This window comes from Phyllobates terribilis, unplaced genomic scaffold (genome assembly GCF_046119375.1).
Source record: "Phyllobates terribilis strain yellow unplaced genomic scaffold, ASM4611937v1 Scaffold_1__5_contigs__length_1240528914, whole genome shotgun sequence".
In the NCBI taxonomy this organism is placed as follows: domain Eukaryota; kingdom Metazoa; phylum Chordata; class Amphibia; order Anura; family Dendrobatidae; genus Phyllobates; species Phyllobates terribilis.
This window is the reverse complement of record NW_027362761.1, coordinates 551,964,849-551,986,415: the sequence shown is the minus strand read 5'-3', so window position 1 is coordinate 551,986,415 and position 21,567 is coordinate 551,964,849. Positions and strand designations below refer to the sequence as shown.

At 44.9% G+C, this 21,567-nt stretch overlaps 1 protein-coding gene across 1 annotated transcript in view; it reads right to left on the bottom strand.

Annotated features, from left to right (window-relative positions):
- PIK3C3 (phosphatidylinositol 3-kinase catalytic subunit type 3) overlaps positions 1 to 21,567 on the bottom strand; it is a 203,331-nt gene that overhangs the window by 71,237 nt on the left and 110,527 nt on the right. The window contains exon 22 of the mRNA XM_073680448.1: positions 12,982 to 13,150. Coding sequence (XP_073536549.1) covers positions 12,982 to 13,150 — 169 coding nt within the window. The remainder of the gene's footprint in view (positions 1 to 12,981; positions 13,151 to 21,567) is intronic.

Here is a 21,567-nt window from a genome sequence, read left to right as displayed (position 1 = left end):
AACAGACTCAGATCCAGTTGGTTTGTATTAAAGAGTTAATTGAGCATGCTCTGTTTAGGGCAAAGGTCATGGTAAAGGGCAGCGCATGTGAGGTGTGACATCACCTATTGTGAATGGTGGATCCTGTGTTATTATATATATATATATATATATATATATATATATATATATATATATATATATATATATATATATATATATATATACGTACACATACACAGTACAGACCAAAAGTTTGGACACACCTTCTCATTTAAAGATTTTTCTGTATTTTCATGACTATGAAAATTGTACATTCACACTGAAGGCATCAAAACTATGAATTAACACATGTGGAATTATATACTTAACAAAAAAGTGTGAAACAACTGAAAATATGTCTTATATTCTAGGTTCTTCAAAGTAGCCACCTTTTGCTTTGATGACTGCTTTGCACACTCTTGGCATTCTCTTGATGAGCTTCAAGAGGTAGTCACCGGAAATGGTCTTCCAACAATCTTGAAGGAGTTCCCACTTGTTGGCCCTTTTGCCTTCACTCTGCGGTCCAGCTCACCCCAAACCATCTCAATTGGGTTCAGGTCTGGTGACTGTGGAGGCCAGGTCATCTGGTGTAGCGCCCCATCACTCTCCTTCTTGGTCAAATAGCCCTTACACAGCCTGGAGGTGTGTTTGGGGTCATTGTCCTGTTGAAAAATAAATGATGGTCCAACTAAACGCAAACCGGATGGAATAGCATGCCGCTGCAAGATGCTGTGGTAGCCATGCTGGTTCAGTATGCCATCAATTTTGAATAAATCCCCAACAGTGTCACCAGCAAAGCACCCCCACACCATCACTCCTCCTCCTCCATGCTTCACGGTGGGAACCAGGCATGTAGAGTCCATCCGTTCACCTTTTCTGAGTCGCACAAAGACACGGTGGTTGGAACCAAAGATCTCAAATTTGGACTCATCAGACCAAAGCACAGATTTCCACTGGTCTAATGTCCATTCCTTGTGTTCTTTAGCCCAAACAAGTCTCTTCTGCTTGTTGCCTGTCCTTAGCAGTGGTTTCCTAGCAGCTATTTTACCATGAAGGCCGGCTGCACAAAGTCTCCTCTTAACAGTTGTTGTAGAGATGTGTCTGCTGCTAGAACTCTGTGTGGCATTGACTTGGTCTCTAATCTGAGCTGCTGTTAACCTGCGATTTCTGAGGCAGGTGACTCGGATAAACTTATCCTCAGAAGCAGAGGTGACTCTTGGTCTTCCTTTCCTGGGGCGGTCCTCATGTGAGCCAGTTTCTTTGTAGCGCTTGATGGTTTTTGCAACTGCACTTGGGGACACTTTCAAAGTTTGCCCAATTTTTCGGACTGACTGACCTTCATTTCTTAAAGTAATGATGGCCACTCGTTTTTCTTTACTTAGAATTTGTATTATGGCAAGAAAAAAGCAGCCAACAGTCTATTGAGTAGGACTATCAGCTGTGTATCCACCAGACTTCTGCACAACACAACTGATGGTCCCAACCCCATTTATAAGGCAAGAAATCCCACTTATTAAACCTGACAGGGCACACCTGTGAAGTTAAAACCATTTCCGGTGACTACCTCTTGAAGCTCATCAAGAGAATGCCAAGAGTGTACAAAGCAGTCATCAAAGCAAAAGGTGGCTACTTTGAAGAACCTAGAATATAAGACATATTTTCAGTTGTTTCACACTTTTTTGTTAAGTATATAAGTCCACATGTGTTAATTCATAGTTTTGATGCCTTTAGTGTGAATGTACAATTTTCATAGTCATGAAAATACAGAAAAATCTTTAAATGAGAAGGCGTGTCCAAACTTTTAGTCTGTACTGTATTTATCAGTCATTATACAGGAGTGAGAGGCGGTGAGCTTTGACATCACCAATAGTAAATGCTGGATTCTGTCTTATCTACTGTATGCAGAGGTGTTACCTTTCATTGTAATTCTGATGGTGATGATAATTAAACCCCTTAAAAGCCTTCTCTACAGAAAAGAAAGTATGAGCAATATTAGGTCTAATGGCCAGTGTGAAAAATGAAAGTTTTATGATTATTTTTAACATAGCAATGTGAAGAAAAATTATCAAAACATTTCTAAAACATACATTTACCATAAAAATTTGATTTAACAATCTGCATTTTTCTGATCATATGCTCCCTTTAAAAGCCTACCCTGTAGACCATAAATGTAAGCGCTCCTCATTAATATTAATTTGCCTTTAATAGGGCAAGTTATTACTAATGAGCGTCGCCAGTTTCTGTACAAATGCTGATATGAACTGATAACATATGAAAAGTGAAAGGCGCAGCGTCTTATTAGGCAGGAGACATGATAACACTTTCTCTATAACCTGTCACCGGTAATGGATTACTGGCTCTTTAACGATGTGTTATTAATCACAGAGCGGGAACCTTCCTTCCCGGTGTCTGACGATGAAGGAGAGATTAACCTGTATGTCAGACATCGCTCAAATAGGTTTTATTGCGTGGACTCGTCTGGACACTGAGGAGGAGATTATTGATAGCCGGCCGTGTGTGGAATATCGAAAAAATTCATAACAAAAACATGCACCCCATCATCCAAAAAAAAAAACAAACAGAAAAAACTCGAAATGTCATCACAATACACATTTGCCTATGTAGGGTTAGGTCTATTCACATGATAGCGGTAACAGCTCGTTTACTGCCTCTCCGTTAGCAAACTGACTAGTTATGCAATAACCGGCCCGGCTGTCAGGCTATGTGCCCACGATGCGGATTTAATGCGTTTCCGCGGCACCATTTCCGCCGCGGAAACGCATTAAAAACGCATGTTAAGTTGTCTGCCATGTTTCGGAAAAACCCGCAGCACAACCATTAATTTTGCAGAATAGCGGTGAAATCGCCACCGTTGACTTGCATTGGACTGCATGACATCCGCATGACTACACGTACACATGCGGATATTATGCGATTCAATGTGCGGATGGTGCCCGGGTCTGGAGAAGAGGAGACTCTCCTCCGGACCCGGGTACCATAGAACCTGTAGTTAAAAAAGAAACACATACTTACCTTCCGATGGCCCCCGGTCTCCTGTACGGCTCGCGGTGGTAAAAGGACCTTCCATGACATCATTTAGTCATGTGACAGGTCACATGACTAAATGATGTCATGGAAGGTCCTTTTACACCACCGCGAGCCGCCGAAGACACCGGACGCACCGTACAGGAGACCGGGGGCCATCGGAAGATGAGTATAATGTTTTTTGTTTTTGTTTTTTTACTATTGATGCTGCATTTGCAGCATCATAACTTGGTCACACTATATAAATCCATGCCGGTTACATGGATTTATATACTGTGACCAAGTTGTCAAGCACTTTCCAAGTGATGCTAAAATCGCTTGGAAAAGCGCTTGATAACCCACATGCGGAAATGCATGTGAAGAACGCTTGACAAACACTTCTACCTGGCAGGAAAAACACATGTACAATCCGCATGCGTTTTTTCTGCCAGGGAGATGCAGAAATGCTCCTCAGCATTTCTGCATCGTGGGCACATAGCCTCACACTTCCGTAACCCTCCACAGATATGGAGGAAAAAAAAATAAATTACATTTTCAGTACTGTGCAAAAGTTTTAGACAGATGTGGAAATGTGGTGTTATTTTTTTGTGTGTTTTTTCCACACATGAAAAAAATGTACTGGAGTATAAGTTGGTACACATGCAAAATAGGAGCATGTTCACATTGGCTATTAAACAGGCAAAACTTAAGACAGAAACAAAATGAACATATACCCTGCTGTGAGTAAATAAGTAAAAGCAATAGTGCATATAAATAACATTGGGTACTTTATAAACAGTTTTTGATAAAAAAAAAAAAAGAAAAAAGTGTAAAAGCCATCTCACCAGCGCCAAGGTGTACCCAAATTCGGGATGGTCCGAACCTTTAGTATTAAAGCCTTATGTGAAGAATATTGTAGATAGATATAATCCCATGTCAATCATTGTGCCCTGTTTGGCGGGGGATTATAGAGGTATACAATGTACAGCTGTAATCAGACACTTCTCCAGCTAAAAAAGAAGGGAGGGGGCTGAGGGACAGTAAATGAAAAAAAAACCCTACCTTCTGCTGTGGAGCTGCCACAGGAAGACCCCCTGTGGACCCCAGCGGAATGTCCTTTATGTCAGACAAGTATAATTCAACACCGAGTTATGGGAATACGATACATCCCAGCGATACACAAAATAGATTTTTGGAATCACAAAGAGAGGAGGAATGTCACCCTAGCTTACAGCACAGTCTAGCGCGTAGGGATGGGGAGATACACGACACAGCCTCGGCAGGGGCCCGGTTGGATCCAATGACACCAGAACCGACTCCCTAGGACCGTCCATTAAGAAAGTATAGCCCATTTTACTTTTTGGAGTGTATAGCTGAGAGAGGCTAGGAGTGGAGATGTAGGTCCACCAAGGGGCAATAAGGGGAGTGACCCAGAGAGGTTAAAGGGGTTGTCCAGTACTTTTAAAAATATGCGTGCTCTCCCTCTCCCCATTCATTGGTAAAGTGCGTGGTGGATGCAGGGTGTGACGCTGGGGGTAACCCCGCCCACAACACAGAAGCCACCGCAGGGACCCCAGTGCTGAGTCACGCCTCACTTGACTTAACGTCAGCAGGGGGTCACATGCTGCCTGTAAGCGGCCAACCATAGCGCCACTCACAGGCAGAAACTGCACCAGGAGGTAATTAGAAAGAAGCTTCTATTTATCATTAAAACGCATTGGCATATTTTTAAAATTACTGAACAACCCTTTCAAGAGCTCCTGCAGCTAGAGCCCAGTGTCTTTCTCCTGGGAGGTCGCGACGACACATCGTGTGGGAGAAGTCCCGTACCAAAGGGAACCACAAGCCTCCTATGTGGCAGCCCCTTCCCCACAAGCCAGGCCTTCCATCTGACTGGTAACTGACTCTGAACATCTGCTTATATCTTGTGTACCACTACTATTGTGCTTGCATCTCTGACCAGTATGCATGTATAACCCTAATGCATATAGTGTATCGTCTAGTGAACCTTTAAGGCGATTAAATATATAATTTAACTTTGGGCTGCTCTTTTATCTCGATCCACGAACTCTTACGTCCGTTGTTCGGTCCAACTAACACGCTACCGGAGCTGGTTTCTGGCCTGATACAACTCCCTGATATAACTCCCGGGGGGCTTATATCTAATAGAAACTGGTGGCAGCTCCACCAGGCCGACAAGGTTCTGTTTCACTGGGGCTAGTGAAGGGACCTCTCAGCCTGCCAGGGGTGTGAGCGAGTGTGGTGCCACGTCAGTGACTGAGTGGGCCACCTCGTCTCACTCCCGGTGCCTTCCTGTACCCGTGTGGACAGGGGGGTGTCTGTGTAGACTGTACCAATCTGACCTTACGCGTCTCCGAGGGGGTGGTGCAAAGGTCAGATTCTTAACACATGATCCGTCTGATGTAATTGTGACATCAGGCGGATGGCGAGGTGTGGATCCATCACAAGTGGTGGCAACAGAGGGATCCTGGGGTGTCTCTCTGGTGCCATTCATCACACCTTACTATGTGTCATTCATCGCACCTTACTATGTGTCAAAGTGATGTTACTGTGAATAAGGGCCGAGCAGGACTGGGTCCTGAAGATGGACACAAAGCAATGGGAAGCTATCTGTCTTCGGTTTTGTCTGTTTAATGGCCAGTGTGAAAAAGCTCCTATTTTCCATGGGGCCGTGTGGACAAGGGGTGTCTATGTAAAACGGTACCAATCACGTGTCCCCGGGGGATGCGGAACGTCACGTTGGTGAAAGTGGGGAGACAGCATTACGAGATCCGTCTGACGTAATAGTGACGTCAGGCAGGGTGGCGAGATGTGGATCCTTCACAATTCTCATTTGCTGTCTGTCCATGTTTGGGACCCGGTCCTGCTCAGCCCATATTCACACTGACTGCACTATGACACAGGGTAAGGTTTTAATACTAGAGGTTAGGACTATCCCAAATTTGAGTACACCTCGACACTGGTAGGATGGCTTTTACGCTTTTTTTAAATCAAAAACTGTGTTTATGAAGTACCGTATGTTATTTTTATACAGTACAGACCAAAAGTTTGGACACACCTTCTCATTTAAAGATTTTTCTGTATTTTCATGACTATGAAAATTGTACATTCACACTGAAGGCATCAAAACTATGAATTAACACATGTGGAATTATATACTTAACAAAAAAGTGTGAAACAACTGAAAATATGTCTTATATTCTGGGTTCTTAAAAGTAGCCACCTTTTGCTTTGATGACTGCTTTGCACACTCTTGGCATTCTCTTGATGAGCTTCAAGGGGTAGTCACCGGAAATGGTTTTCACTTCAAAGGTGTGCCCTGTCAGGTTTAACAAGTGGGATTTCTTGCCTTATAAATGGGGTTGGGACCATCGGTTGTGTTGTGCAGAAAGTCTGGTGAATACTCAGCTGATAGTCCTACTCAATAGACTGTTAGCTGCTTTTTTCTTGCCATAATACAAATTCTAAGTAAAGAAAAACGAGTGGCCATCATTACTTTAAGAAATGAAGGTCAGTCAGTGCTCAGACACTCATATTTAAGTCTCATGCTGTAAATTTCCTTGTGATCCTTCATTGGAATCCAGCTGTGTTTAATTAAACCGATAGGACTTGATTTGGAAAGACACACACCTGTCTATATAAGACCTCACAGCTCACAGTGCATGTCAGATCAAATGAGAATCATGAGCTCAAAGGAACTGCCCAAGGAGCTCAGAGACAGAATTGTGGCAAGGCACAGATCTGGCCAAGGTTACAAAAGAATTTCTGCATTACTCAAGGTTCCTAAGAGCACAGTGGCCTCCATAATCCTTAAATGGAAGAAGTTTGGGACCACCAGAAGTCTTCCTAGACCTGGCCGTCCAGCCAAACTGAGCAATCATGGGAGCAGAGCCTTGGTGAGACAGGTAAATAAGAACCCCAAGATCACTGTGGCTGAACTCCAGAGATGCAGTAGGGAGATGGGAGAAAGTTCCACAAAGTCAACTATCACTGCAGCCCTCCAAGAGTCGGGCCTTTATGACAGAGTGGCCTGACGGAAGCCTCTCCTCAGTGCAAGACATTTGAAAGCCCGCATAGAGTTTGCTCAAAAACACATGAAGGACTCCCAGACTATGAGAAATAAGATTCTCTGGTCTGATGAGACAAAGATAGAACTTTTTGGTGATAATTCTAAGCGGTATGTGTGGAGAAAACCAGGCACTGCTCATCACCTGCCCAATACAGTCCCAACAGTGAAACATGGTGGTGGCAGCATCATGCTATGGGGGTGTTTTTCAGCTTCAGGGACAGGACGACTGGCTGCAATTGAAGGAAACATGAATGCGGCCAAGTACAGAATCCTGGATGAAAAACTCTTCCAGAGTGCTCTGGACCTCAGACTTGGCCGAAGGTTCACCTTACAACAAGACAATGACCCTAAGCGCACAGCTAAAATAACAAAGGAGTGGCTTCAGGACAACTCTGTGACCATTCTTGACTGGCCCAGCCAGAGCCTTGACCTAAACCCAATTAAGCATCTCTGGAGAGACCTGAAAATGGCTGTCCACTGACGTTCATCATCCAACCTGACGGAACTGGAGAGGATCTGCAAGGAAGAATGGCAGAGGATCCCCAAATCCAGGTGTGAAAAGTCATAAGTTACTTACCGGTAACAGGATTTTTCGGAGACCATGACAGCACCACGAGAGAGGGGCTCACCAAGGACAGGAAACCTACAGGCTTAAAAGGGGCGGTCCTCTCTCTTGCCTCAGTTTGCATTACAGAGCATTGAGAGGACCACCAGGATAGTAGACATAGCAAACATGATAAACCAATATTTTTATATATCACCAACTAAGAGTGAAAATCAATAAACAAGGAGTGCTCCCACAAACGTGAAGGGAGGGAATATGAGGGTGCTGTCATAGTCTCCAAAAAATCCTGTTACCGGTAAGTAACTTATGACTATCGGTCGACCATGACAGCACCATGAGAGAATTGCAGAGATGAAGAAGTTTAGGGAGGGACTACAGCTTGGAGCACCCTTCTCCCGAAAGTGAGATCAGATGAAACACCCGAATCCAGTCTGTAGTGCCTATAGAAAGTAGAATGAGAAGACCATGTAGCAGCCTTACATATGTCTTCTATCGTTACACCCGTCTTCTCCGCCCTGGAGATTGCCACTGCCCGGGTGGAGTGAGCCTTCAACCCTTGTGATATTTCCTCACCGCTAGATGTATAAGCTAGGGAAATAGCCTCCCTAATACATCTAGCTATGGTGGACTTTGTGACTTTAAAGCCTTTCCCAACACATTGGTAGGGTATAAAAAATGAACTGTCTCTCCTAAAATCTCTGGTGACCTAATTACACATCTCCTTATGTCTAAAATATGAAACTCGCCTTCCTTCTGGTTACCCGGATTAGGGCAGAAGGAGGGTAGGACTACTTCTTGTAGTCTGTGAAACTGGGTAGCTACTTTAGGAAGATAAGCGGGATCAGGTTTAAGAATTATTCTATCATCTAGGATCTGAGTGAAGGGCAAGGCTGAAGACAGAGCCTGAATATCACTAATCTTCCTAGCAGATGTTAAGGCTATCGGAATTTTACTTATTGGAGCCCCCGCATCGACTCTGGAACCAGAAAAAGATAAAAACTTCTTCCAGGTCCTCTCATAAATTCTGGTTGTAACAGGTTTACGGCTACGCATTAAGGTAGCTACTAGGCCTTGGGAGAACCCCTTTTTTCTTAATAGGTCTCCTTCAAGTTCCATATCGTCAAGTGGAGGCCAGACACTTGAGGATGGACTATCTGACCCTGGAAGAGGTGATCCGGAAGTTCTGGTAGAACCCAAGGATCTGACACAGACATGCTCCTCAGGCACGAGACTCTTTTCCGTATTAGACCATGACCCCTGGGTTACCATATCTCCTAGATAGTCACCCCACCCACTGGAACTGGCATCGGTAGCAATTGTTCTGGTGGTTCTAAAAACCCAGGGGACCCCTCTGGATACGTTCGCTTCATCATCCCACCATGATTCAAGGATTCAACTGACCGGGGGGACAAGGAAAGCCTCCCCTCCAAGTGTCAGGGTACCTAACAGGGATATCGCAACTCTAAGGGACATGACTGGGTTTGACCCTGCCCTTCTCACTTGATCCCTGATCTTTTGTTTTTTGGCTTCAGGGAGGTAACATGTCTGAGAATTTGAATCCAGCATAACGCCCAAGAATTGCTGAAACTTTGTGGCAGTTAAGCTAGATTTATTCGGGTTGAGCACCCAGCTCAAATTCTCTAAGATGGAGATCACTATTTTTAGATACATTGGAGGGCAAAATTACCAACTATCAGGAAATCATCCAGATAAGGGATAATTAATATGTCATGTTCCCTGACATCAGCCATTACCTCTGCCACAATTTTGGTAAATACCCAGGGGCCTATGGCTAAACCGAACAGAAGGGCCCATGCTTGATTACCCTATTTAAAACCACGGCCACTCTAAGATATTTCTGATAATCTGAATGGATAGGTACATGGTAATAGGAGTCTTTCAAATCCAAAACTACCATGTGACAATCTGGAAACAGCAATTTTACTGTTGACTTGACCGATTCCATTTTGAAGGTGGGGATTATCAGGAATTTATTCAGTGCTTTTAAGTTTATAATACACCTGAAAGAACCGTCCGGCTTAGAGACCAGAAAGAGAGGGGAGTAAAATCCCAACCCTCTTTTGGACGCCAGGACCTCCACCAGGACTGCTTTATGAACAAGATCCAAGACTTCTCTTTGAAGGGCGAACTGTTCTGAAATAGAGGAACGAACCGGGGTCAAGATAAACCTTCCACGAGGAACTGCTTGGAACTGGAATCTCAGACCCGAACCCATCAGATTAAGGATTAAGTTAGTGGCTGAAATCTTTGTCCAGGCAGGTAAGAAGCCAATTAGTCTCCCCCCTACCTGGGCTACGAGTCATTGACTTGATTTCCGGGGCTCCCGAGTAGAAGACGTAATGAAGATTAGACCTCTACCTTTTGGTTTACAATCTTCCTATTTATCTTGGTCTCTCTGTGGCCTCTTAAGTACAAATCTTCTCCTGCGAAAAGACCGCTTATAGGCAGGCATGGATAGGCTAGGGAAACCTTTCTACATGTCGCTTGCTTTGTCCAGGATTTCATCCAGGACTGGACCGAAGAGATGTCCCCCTTCGCAAGGTATAGCACAGTGTCTAGTTCTAGCCTGGATGTCACCCGGCCAACACTTGAGCCACAGGGCCCTGTGGGCAGCATTAGACATGGCGGCCGATCTATCAGCTAACTTTACTGAGTCCACGGAAGCATCCGCTAGAAAAGCTGCTGCCCCCTGCATGAGTGGGATATTAGACAAGATCTCTTTCCTGTATGTGTTGTTTTCTAAATGGGACTCCAGATGATTTAGCCATATCATCAAAGACCTAGCTGTACAAGTTGCGGCAATTGCCGGTTTTAAAGCCCCAGCGGTTGTCTCCCAGGTGCCTTTGAGAAACACATCCGCTTTTCTGTCCGAGGGTCTTTAAGGGCCCCCATATCATCAAAGGGGAAAGATAACTCCTTAAAAGCTTTAGTTATGGCTGTGTCTAGTTTAGGAGCCATCTCCCAGGAGGAAGAGGCAGAGTCCTCAAAGGGGTACTTTCTTTTAAAGAATGGGGGAGAGAACCCTTTCTTTCCGGCCTTTGCCACTCTCTACGGATTAAATCCTGAAGTTTATCATTAAATGGAAAACATTTTCTCTTCCTCTGTCCCAGTCCTCTGAACATGACGTCTTGGACTGACTTCTCTGGCTTGGGGTCCGTAATGCCCATGGTTGAGCGGACATAGTTAACCAATCCGTCAACCTCATTTAACGGCAAGCAGTGCTGGCCTGAACCACTATCCGAGGATGAGGAGGATGAAGAAGATGAATCGTCAGAGTCCACCTCATCGGCTGACTATAGGGAATAATCAGAGGTTGGGTAGACCTCATAGTTAGCTTCCTTACTCTTAGATTTTTTTTTAGAGAGGACTTTGCTCACCTCTGATTTAACTAGGGATTTTAAGCCTGAGGTGAAACTAGGGATCTCGTCTGCCAAAGTTTGGTTTACGCAGGACTGGCACAGTCTTTTGGAATACGAGTCCGCCAATACGGCCTCGCATAACGCACATTGCTTGTGTTTGGCTTTGGAGGTACACTTCTTCCCCTAAACGGATAAGAAGAAGGGACACCTTATTACCAAAGTGAACTTTCTCGAAGATCACTTACCCAGAGCTCAAATAGCCGGTACCGGTTTAGCGGGAGGACCTTTTCTCAGCTGGGGGATCGTCCCTAGGGGCTAGATTCGTCCGTCCTGTTAAGAGTCACGATGGCTGGATCTGGTTCGCCTACCCGAAGTCCGAGAATTGCTGGTGACTCGGGGGGGTCGTGTTTCTTGGGGCTCCCCAGGCGACCGCTGAGATGGAGAAATCGGCGGCCGCTGGATTTGCTGCTGCTGCTCATCTTCAGAATCCATTTTAATAATATAGACCGAAGTAGCTGGGAAGCCTGGAGTAATGATGTCTGGACGCTTATAGAGGAGCGTCTACTTCCCCTTATTTCTTTTTTGAGCGCCCTCTGCTGGTCGGAGGGGCAACTGCAGCACTCACCCAGCGTTTGTATGCATGTGGCCCGAAATTTCCTGTTCTGGTCATATGATTGATTGGGAGTCATCATGCCCCGCCCCCGGCCATAGTAAAAGACCGGAAGTATGCAGCGCCGCCGCATTCCGCGGCGCTGAGTACATGGGTGTCGCTCTTGATATCGGCGCTTTCCCTCTGGGCTGCCCGGCCCAGCCAAGGCCGCAGCCCCAGTGTTCGCCTGCTGCGAGGGGCGGCTCTACCCCGGACCGAGGCGCCGCTCCCTCCAGTGTCCTGTGCGCAGGTTTGGGGCTGCTCACCCCAGATAGGGGCGCAGGCTCCGTCGCCACGATTGCATCTGGCTAGAGCTGCCACCCCAGACAGGGGCGCAGCTCCCACAGCCAAGGACACAGGACAATGCCGGAGCTGCCGACCCCAGACAGGGGCGCAGCTCAACAGCACGTTTCTCGGACGTCTTCAACAGATAAGCCTGTCATAGGTTCCCTCCATCAAGGACAGGAAACGAAACTGAGGCGAGAGAAAGGGCCGTCCCTTTTAAGCCTGTAGGTTTCCCGTCCTTGGTGGGCGGATCCCCTCTCTCGTGGTGCTGTCATGGTCGACCGATAAAACTTGTTGCATCATTCCCAAGAAGACTCATGGCTGTACTAGTTCAAAAGGGTGCTTCTACTCAATACTGAGCAAAGGGTCTGAATACTTATGACCATGTGATATTTCAGTTTTTCTTTTTTAATAAATTTGAAAAAAATTCTACATTTATGTTTTTTTCAGTCAAGATGGGGTGCAGAGTGTATTTAATGAGAAACATTTTTTACTTTTTAGAATTAACCAAATGGCTGCAATGAAACAAAGAGTGAAAAATTTAAAGGGGTCTGAATACTTTCTGTACCCACTGTATTTCCAAGGGTCCATTCCGTCGGGGCATCTCAGAGCTCAGCGGTCAGACCCCCACTGATCAGAATGTGACCACCCATTCTGTGGGTAGGTGATAACTTTCAATATTGGGAACAACTGTGTCCACAGTTCACTCATTTGGGATCTTCACTGTTGTTAAACAAGTGCTTTAAAGGGGATATCTGGCGACATGAGTGGTGCTGATGAAATTACAGCCCCATAATCAGCAGGTATCCTATCCTAATGAGCTTATGGTGCAGGTGTGTGGGGTCATAGTTTCAGCAACATTCACAACGATGTGCAATTGAGTAGCACCAGATTACCCAACTAAGCCCCCCGTACTGGATTTGCAATGTCTGGTGCCGTTCACATCGCGCCGCCTCGTGCTGGTTACCTTCGGAGGTGGAGGAACGCTGTGTAACACTGTTTGCGGAAAGCCTGGTACTGCTCGCTCTGGGTTCCTCCCATTCCTTCCACCATCTCTTTGTTCAGCTTCATGGGGGGCGGCAGAGGCTTGGGGTCTCTTCCCAGGATGTAACCAAAATCGATGTGGAATAATTTCCCTAGAAATGAAGTAAAGTGTCAACGATAATAACATGTACAACAACTGTAATACATCATGTGTTACAGGGTAGAGTGGGGCGAGTGGTAAATGAGGGAGCACGCCCCCATCACCCAGGATTTTAAATAAGACCCCCTTAGTGTGAGCACAGCCTGAGGTAGAGGACGGCTCAGTGGGGGTGGATCTCTGAAAAATCAGAAAGACAGCAAAATGGAAAAAAAACGAAATAATGAGCAAATGAAACAACAGGGAAGCAGCGAGAAAACAAAGCTCTCACCATCTGTACGTCATCCCACAGACATCACCTCGTCTCACCCTACTGAGCGTGCGAGTACAGGAGGTTACCAAAGCAAAACAAAATATTCTCTACTCATCCAATCTCATACATACGTGATATTAAATAGGGCACACATGGGACAGATCGAAAAATACACACATAATGGACAGGTCTCTCTCTTATATTGGTGATATATAAACAAGTGTTAATCTATTAAGTATCCAACGGCAATGTAATACACGGCTGACACGAAGGAAGGCATCAGTCCGACACCGCACAAACAACCTACAGCTTAGGAGAGGAACTCCAAGATCAACTCCTTGTCAGATCCACCGTCCTGAGATTTATCTTTATGACTCCTGAATATTCAGATCCTTCACACAACCATAAACCTATATTGCAAGAGCTGCAATCCAAGAAAAAAGGGGTGAGTGGGGGCTTGCAGGATGTAGGGACACTCAGGATCAGAAATGTATACAAACACATGGGCCATGCACACAGTGAACAAGTCTGTAGGACAGTGTTCACACCACCAAAAGACTGAAACACACAAAGACAGTAAAACAAACGTATAAAAATACTCTGTTGTAAAAAAGTAACAGTAAACAGCAACGGCTAGTAAAAAGGTGATGAAAAACAGGGTATTTAGTTGACACGTTATTTGCAAAAAATGTATACCAAGCCGCTCTACCAACGTCAAGGTAACCCAGATCAGAGCAGTTCCTATCTGATGTATTTAAAAACTGATCATGTGTATAGTACCTATATAAGCAGATCCGACAGGTAAAGTCCATGTGGACATGCTGCAGAGGACGGCATTTTATGTGCATGGCCCACAAGGGAGGGGTGGAGACCTCCCTAATCTGGCAAAAGCAAGAAACAAATTGAGGATAAGTAATGTAATGTATGTACACAGTGACTGCACCAGCAAAATAGTGAGTGCAGCTCTGGAGTATAATACAGGATGTAACTCAGGATCAGTACAGGATAAGTAATGTAATGAATGTACACAGTGACCACACCAGCAGAATAGTGAGTGCAGCTCTGGAGTAAAATGCAGGATGTAACTCAGGATCAGTACAGGATAAGTAATGTAATGTATGTACACAGTGACTGCACCAGCAGAATAGTGAGTGCAGCTCTGGAGTATAATACAGGATGTAACTCAGGATCAGTACAGGATCAGTAATGTAATGTATGTACACAGTGACTGCACCAGCAGAATAGTGAGTGCAGCTCTGGAGTATAATACAGGATGTAACTCAGGAACAGTGCAGGATAAGTAATGTAATGTATGTACACAGTGACTGCACCAGCAGAATAGTGAGTGCAGCTCTGGAGTATAATACAGGATGTAACTCAGGAACAGTGCAGGATAAGTAATGTAATGTATGTACACAGTGACCACACCAGCAGAATAGTGAGTGCAGCTCTGGAGTATAATACAGGATGTAAATCAGGATCAGTACAGGATCAGTAATGTAATGTATGTACACAGTGACTGCACCAGCAGAATAGTGAGTGCAGCTCTGGAGTAGAATACAGGATGTAAATCAGGATCAGTACAGGATCAGTAATGTAATGTATGTACACAGTGACTGCACCAGCAGAATAGTGAGTGCAGCTCTGGAGTATAATACAGGATGTAACTCAGGATCAGTACAGGATAAGTAATGTAATGTATGTACACAGTGACTGCACCAGCAGAATAGTGAGTGCAGCTCTGGAGTATAATACAGGATGTAACTCAGGATCAGTAATGTAATGTATGTACATAGTGACTGCACCAGCAGAATAGTGAGTGCAGCTCTGGAGTATAATACAGGATGTAACTCAGGAACAGTGCAGGATAAGTAATGTAATGTATGTACACAGTGACTGCACCAGCAGAATAGTGAGTGCAGCTCTGGAGTATAATACAGGATGTAACTCAGGAACAGTGCAGGATAAGTAATGTAATGTATGTACACAGTGACTGCACCAGCAGAATAGTGAGTGCAGCTCTGGAGTAGAATACAGGATGTAAATCAGGATCAGTAATGTAATGTATGTACACAGTGACTGCACCAGCAGAATAGTGAGTGCAGCTCTGGAGTATAATACAGGATGTAAATCAGGATCAGTACAGGATAAGTAATGTAATGTATGTACACAATGACTGCACCAGCAGAATAGTGAGTGCAGCTCTGGAGTATAATACAGGATGTAAATCAGGATCAGTACAGGATAAGTAATGTAATGTATGTACACAATGACTGCACCAGCAGAATAGTGAGTGCAGCTCTGGAGTAGAATACAGGATGTAAATCAGGATCAGTACAGGATCAGTAATGTAATGTATGTACACAGTGACTGCACCAGCAGAATAGTGAGTGCAGCTCTGGAGTATAATACAGGATGTAACTCAGGATCAGTACAGGATAAGTAATGTAATGCATGTACACAGTGACTGCACCAGCAGAATAGTGAGTGCAGCTCTGGAGTATAATACAGGATGTAACTCAGGATCAGTAATGTAATGTATGTACATAGTGACTGCACCAGCAGAATAGTGAGTGCAGCTCTGGAGTATAATACAGGATGTAACTCAGGATCAGTACAGGATAAGTAATGTATGTACACAGTGAGTGCACCAGCGGAATAGTGAGTGCAGCTCTGGAGTATAATACAGGATGTAACTCAGGATCAGTACAGGATAAGTAATGTATGTACACAGTGACTGCACCAGCAGAATAGTGAGTGCAGCTCTGGGGTATAATACAGGATGTAACTCAGGATCAGTACAGGATCAGTAATGTAATGTATGTACACAGTGACTGCACCAGCAGAATAGTGAGTGCAGCTCTGGAGTATAATACAGGATGTAACTCAGGATCAGTACAGGATCAGTAATGTATGTACACAGTGACTGCACCAGCAGAATAGTGAACACAGCTCTGGGGTATAATAAAGGATGTAACTGAGGATCAGGACAGGATCAGTAATGTATGTACACAGTGGCTGCACCAGCAGAATAGTGAGTGCAGCTCTGGAGTATAATACAGGATGTAACTCGGGATCAGGACAGGAGAAGTAACATAGGTCCACAGTGGCTGCACCAGCAGAATAGTGAGTGCAGCTCTGGAGTATAATACAGGATGTAACTCGGGATCAGGACAGGAGCAGTAACGTATGTCCACAGTGGCTGCACCAGCAGAATAGTGAACGCAGCTCTGGAGTATAATACAGGATGTAACTCGGGATCAGTACAGGATCAGTAATGTAATGTATGTCCACAGTGGCTGCACCAGCAGAATAGTGAGTGCAGCTCTGGAGTATAAATCAGAATGAAACTCAGGGCCAGTACACCAAACTTTCTACTGACACTACGGGATGTGGAAGGCCCTTAGGGGGCATTACTGTGGTAGGTACTGGCACTGACAGCTTTACCCCCACTGTCGCTTTTCTAGACATATTGGGTGTCCAGTCTTAAGTCATGTAAATAGCACTTTGAGATTTACGTCATACCCCTGATGTGCATATTTAGTTTCATGAATCAGCGTCTCTTTCAATCCTCTTCATTGCTCTGTCCACCTATAAATAATTCCGCTACCACATAAGAGAATCCTCCGAGAAGCAGCTGTAATACGCGGACGCAGCAGCTGAAAACAAACATCTGCTTCCAGCGCCCGTCACTAGCATTCAGGGTAATTGAAATTCGATGGCTTCTCTATCAGGACACTTGGCACACAAACCCCAATGTACACACAGCGCCACTGCCGAAACTCACCCTGGAGTCAGTGACAAAGTTATTGTCGTCTGTCTCAGCACTTTCAAATGCCACCGCCATCAAGAGGAAAATGACAGCGCTTCCGAGGCGTCGTGTCAGCGTCAGTCTTCTGTAGCCAAATGTGTTCACAGCGAGACATTTATCTGACAGGACACCGCGCTGTATAATTCATGGGCTGCTCTCAGGAAACGCGCAGTTTAGGAAAAGGAGTCTCCAAATAGAAAGGATCAGGGAGGGCGAGCAGAACACGGCTAAGAGCTTTCTTCTGAAGCCGGAGATTTAGAATGATGGAGTCGCGTAGCTTGGCCCTATTTGCAGTAGTGATGCTAACGTCAGGCTTAATGCATGTGTCTGCACCGGCCTAATGTGGATGGACGGTAGAGCAGAGGCCGTGTGCCAGGTATACATACACAGCAAGACACAGAAATAATGCAATAGATGAGACAAGTGATGTAAAGCAGAACTATTAGTATGGGAAAGGGATAAACAGTTGTGGCCGTAATTATTTCTGTGCTTTAATGTGTATAAATATGTGACGCTTCAGATTTTGTATTATTCTATGCCTGATGAAGAGACCTGAGGAGTCTCGAAAACTTGCAATTTGTTACCATCTTTTCAGTTAGCCATTAAAAGGTATCAACCCCTGAGAAATCTAAAATCTAAATATTTTTCTATCTAGTGGCTAACACGGTACAAAGATATATATTTTCCCTGTATTACAGTGAAGGAGAAACCAGAATTCTCATGCACATGTTGCTTATTTATTAGTAGTTATATTCTTGTACATAGGGGGCAGTATTATAGTAGTTATATTCTTGTACATAGGAGGCAGTATTATAGTAGTTATATTCTTGTACATAGGGGCAGTATTATAGTAGTTATATTCTTGTACATAGGGAGCAGTATTATAGTAGTTATATTCTTGTACATAGGGGGCAGTATTATAGTAGTTATATTCTTGTACATAGGGGGCAGTATTATAGTAGTTATATTCTTGTACATAGGGAGCAGTATTATAGTAGTTATATTCTTGTACATAGGGGGCAGTATTATAGTAGTTATATTCTTGTACATAGGGGCAGTATTATAGTAGTTATATTCTTGTACATAGGGGGCAGTATTATAGTAGTTATATTCTTGTACATAGGGGGCAGTATTATAGTAGTTATATTCTTGTACATGGGGGACAGTAATATAGTAGTTATATTCTTGTACATAGGAGCAGTATTATAGTAGTTATATTCTTGTACATGGGGGACAGTAATATAGTAGTTATATTCTTGTACATAGGAGCAGTATTACAGTAATTATATTCTTGTACATAGGGGGCAGTATTATAGTAGTTATATTCTTTTTTTTTTTTTAATCTGATTTGTTTATTAAAACAGTTTTATAAGCAAATATACATTACATTTGGTGTCGGAAAACATCCAGAGATAGCACATCAACATAAATATACATCAAGAATGACATATAAAAGTAAACATGTCAATGGGTTACCACTAGTGTTGAGCATTCCGATACTGAAATATCGGGTATCGGCCGATAATCGCGGTATCGGAATTCCTATACTTTTAGAATATCGAATACCGGAATCGGAAGTTCCCATAATGCCTGCGCTCTGCAGTGTCTCTGAAGGATGACAAGCTGGATGGCAGCGCTCAGCTGAGATCCAGCCTGTCATCAGAATGCCATCCCAGCGTGGGAGAATTCTCCTGATTGTTTAAAAGCCGGTGGGCGGTAAAAAGCCGCCGGCTTTTAAACAATCACACAGCCTCATACTGCTTCCCCGCAGCCTCCCACCCCGATCCTCCGCTCCCCTCGCCACCTCCCATCCCGATGGTAAGTTAGGACCGGGCGGGGAGCACAGCACCAAGGAGCGGGAAGCGAAGGACCCGGGTGGGGAAGCCGGCAGTGAAAAGACTTCACCGCCGGCTTTCCCGTTCTGTGCTGCGGTTTCCCGCTCTGTGCTGCGCTTTCCCGCAGGTTATTTCAAATGAACAGCTGAGGTATCAGGTGATGCCGATCAGCTGTTCATTTTAAGTAGCCGCGGTGCCCTCAGAGGGTTCATGTGAGGTCATGCTTGACTGCATGAACTCACATGAACTTTCCCACAGCCGCACAGGTCAGCCACACCCCCCAGACCATCAGACCCATCATGATTGGTGTGTGCGATGTGTGTGCGGGATGTGTGCGCGGGTGTCTGTGTGCAGGCAGACATAGGCCGATGTGACACTACTACTCCCATCGGCCTATGTCTGTCCCCCGTCCACTCGAGCCAGCAGGATCAGCTCGATGGGAGCAGTAGTTCCCATCAGCCTGATCCTGCTATTTAAATTGCCCTACTGTGTCCCCAATAAATTTTAAATACATGTCATTGGTGGCCAGTGGTTACCTACAATAAATTAGTTTATACATTACCTGTCCCCGCCGATCGCCACCTAAAATAAAGTAAAAAATAAAAAACTACACCTATACTCACCTAGACACCTAATTCCCCGAAGCCATCGATCTCCTGTAATAAAATATAAAATAATAAACCACAACCTTATCCTTACCCCTCCGTAGTAGTCCACGAGTGTCCCACGAAGATCTCCAGTTTAGAGCAGCCACATAGAATGTGACCGCTCTGAACCGCTGCCGCCGCTATAATGCCAGCATAAGTGGGTTCGCCGGAGTTCAGCCAGCGCTGATCCGGTTAGCTCCTTTACGGCCCGGCTGTATCGTGAGAAATTCCCACGGTACAGCAGTGCCGTAAAGGAGGTCTCCGGAGCTGCGCTGACTGAATGCACTCCGGTGACCTCAGTCAGTGGCTCCCGCTGCCGGGAGCGGACGTGTTCCCGGCAGCGTGAGCTTACAGCAGCCATGCACAGCTGTCACCATCTCCAGATGTGACAGCTGTGCATGGGAGATCAGCGCAGGAACGTGGACAGGTAACTATTTTTTTTTAGTAAACTAAGAATTAAATAAAATGGTGTGTTTTATTTCAAATAAATTATTTTTTTCTGGGTGTAGAGTGTGTTTTTTCTTTTTAACACTTTGTAGGTTAGTAATGGGGGTGTCTTATAGACGCCCATCATTACTAACCTGGGCTTCATGGCAGCTGGCGCTGATATGAACCCCACCACTATTACCCCCTGCCACCGCACGAGGGCAGCGTGGAAGAGCGAGGCTAAGTGCCAGAATTGGCACATCCTACGGATGCGCCATTTCTGGGGCGGCTGACGGCTGGTGTTTCTAGCCTGGGAGGGGGCCAATATTCATGGCACCCTTCCTGGGCTATTAATATCAGCCCCCAGCTGTCTGCCTAGCCTTTGCTAGCTATTAAAATAGATGGGACCCCACGTCATTTTTTTGGGGGGTCTCCCATTTTAATAGCTAGTAAAGGCTAGGTATTTAGCTGGGGGCTGATATTAGTAGCCTGGGAAGCTCCGTGGGTATTAACCCCTTCCCAGGCTTCAAACATCTGCCCCAGCTGTCTGCTTAACCTCTGCTAGAGAATAAAATTACGGGGAACCCCACGCCAATTTTTTTTTTAATAAATCCTTTATTTTAATACTAAATGACACTTCAGGGGTTAATAAAGATGCAGTCCCTAAATTATTATTTATTTTTTAATTAATTTTTCCCAAAAATTTTGACGTGGGCTTTGCCATATTTTTGTATGACAGCCAGGTACAGCATCCAGGAACAGGCTGCCCCCAACTCCCAGCTGCCTATTTGTACCTGGCCGGACACAACAATATAGGGAAGCCCCTTTTTTTTTTTATTATTTCATGAATTTCATGAAATAAGTTTAAAAAAAAAAAATTTGTGGGGCTTCGCCCTATTTTTGTGTCCAGCCAGGTACAACTAAGCAGCTGGGGACTGGAATCCACAGCGCAGGGTGGCCCAAGCTTTGTGGGCCCCCCCTACTGCGAACTGCAGTCAGCAGCCACCCCAGAAAATGTTGCGTTCATAGAAGCGCCATCTTCTGGCGATGTATCCAGCTCATCCAGGGCCCTGGTGCGGTGGCTCACTGGGTAATAAAGGGGTTAGGGCCAACTTTGTATTATCCGCTGGCCCTAAGCCCGAAATTCATAGGGTCACGCCAATATTAGACATGACCACCATGAATTTCTAGTAAAGTATTTAAAAAAAACACAACACCCAGAATAAAGTCCTTTAATTGAAATAAACACACAATACTTTATTGTTCTAAATTAAACTCTACTTACCGTCACGCCCATTCCAGCTGAAGCCAACGATCTCCTGCAATAAAAGTAAAATAATAAAGCAACATCATCCTTACCTTTCCATGGTTCCCAGGACAGATGCAGCTCTGCTACATTCACATGACAGGCTGGATCGCAGCAGAAAGCTGCCATCCAGC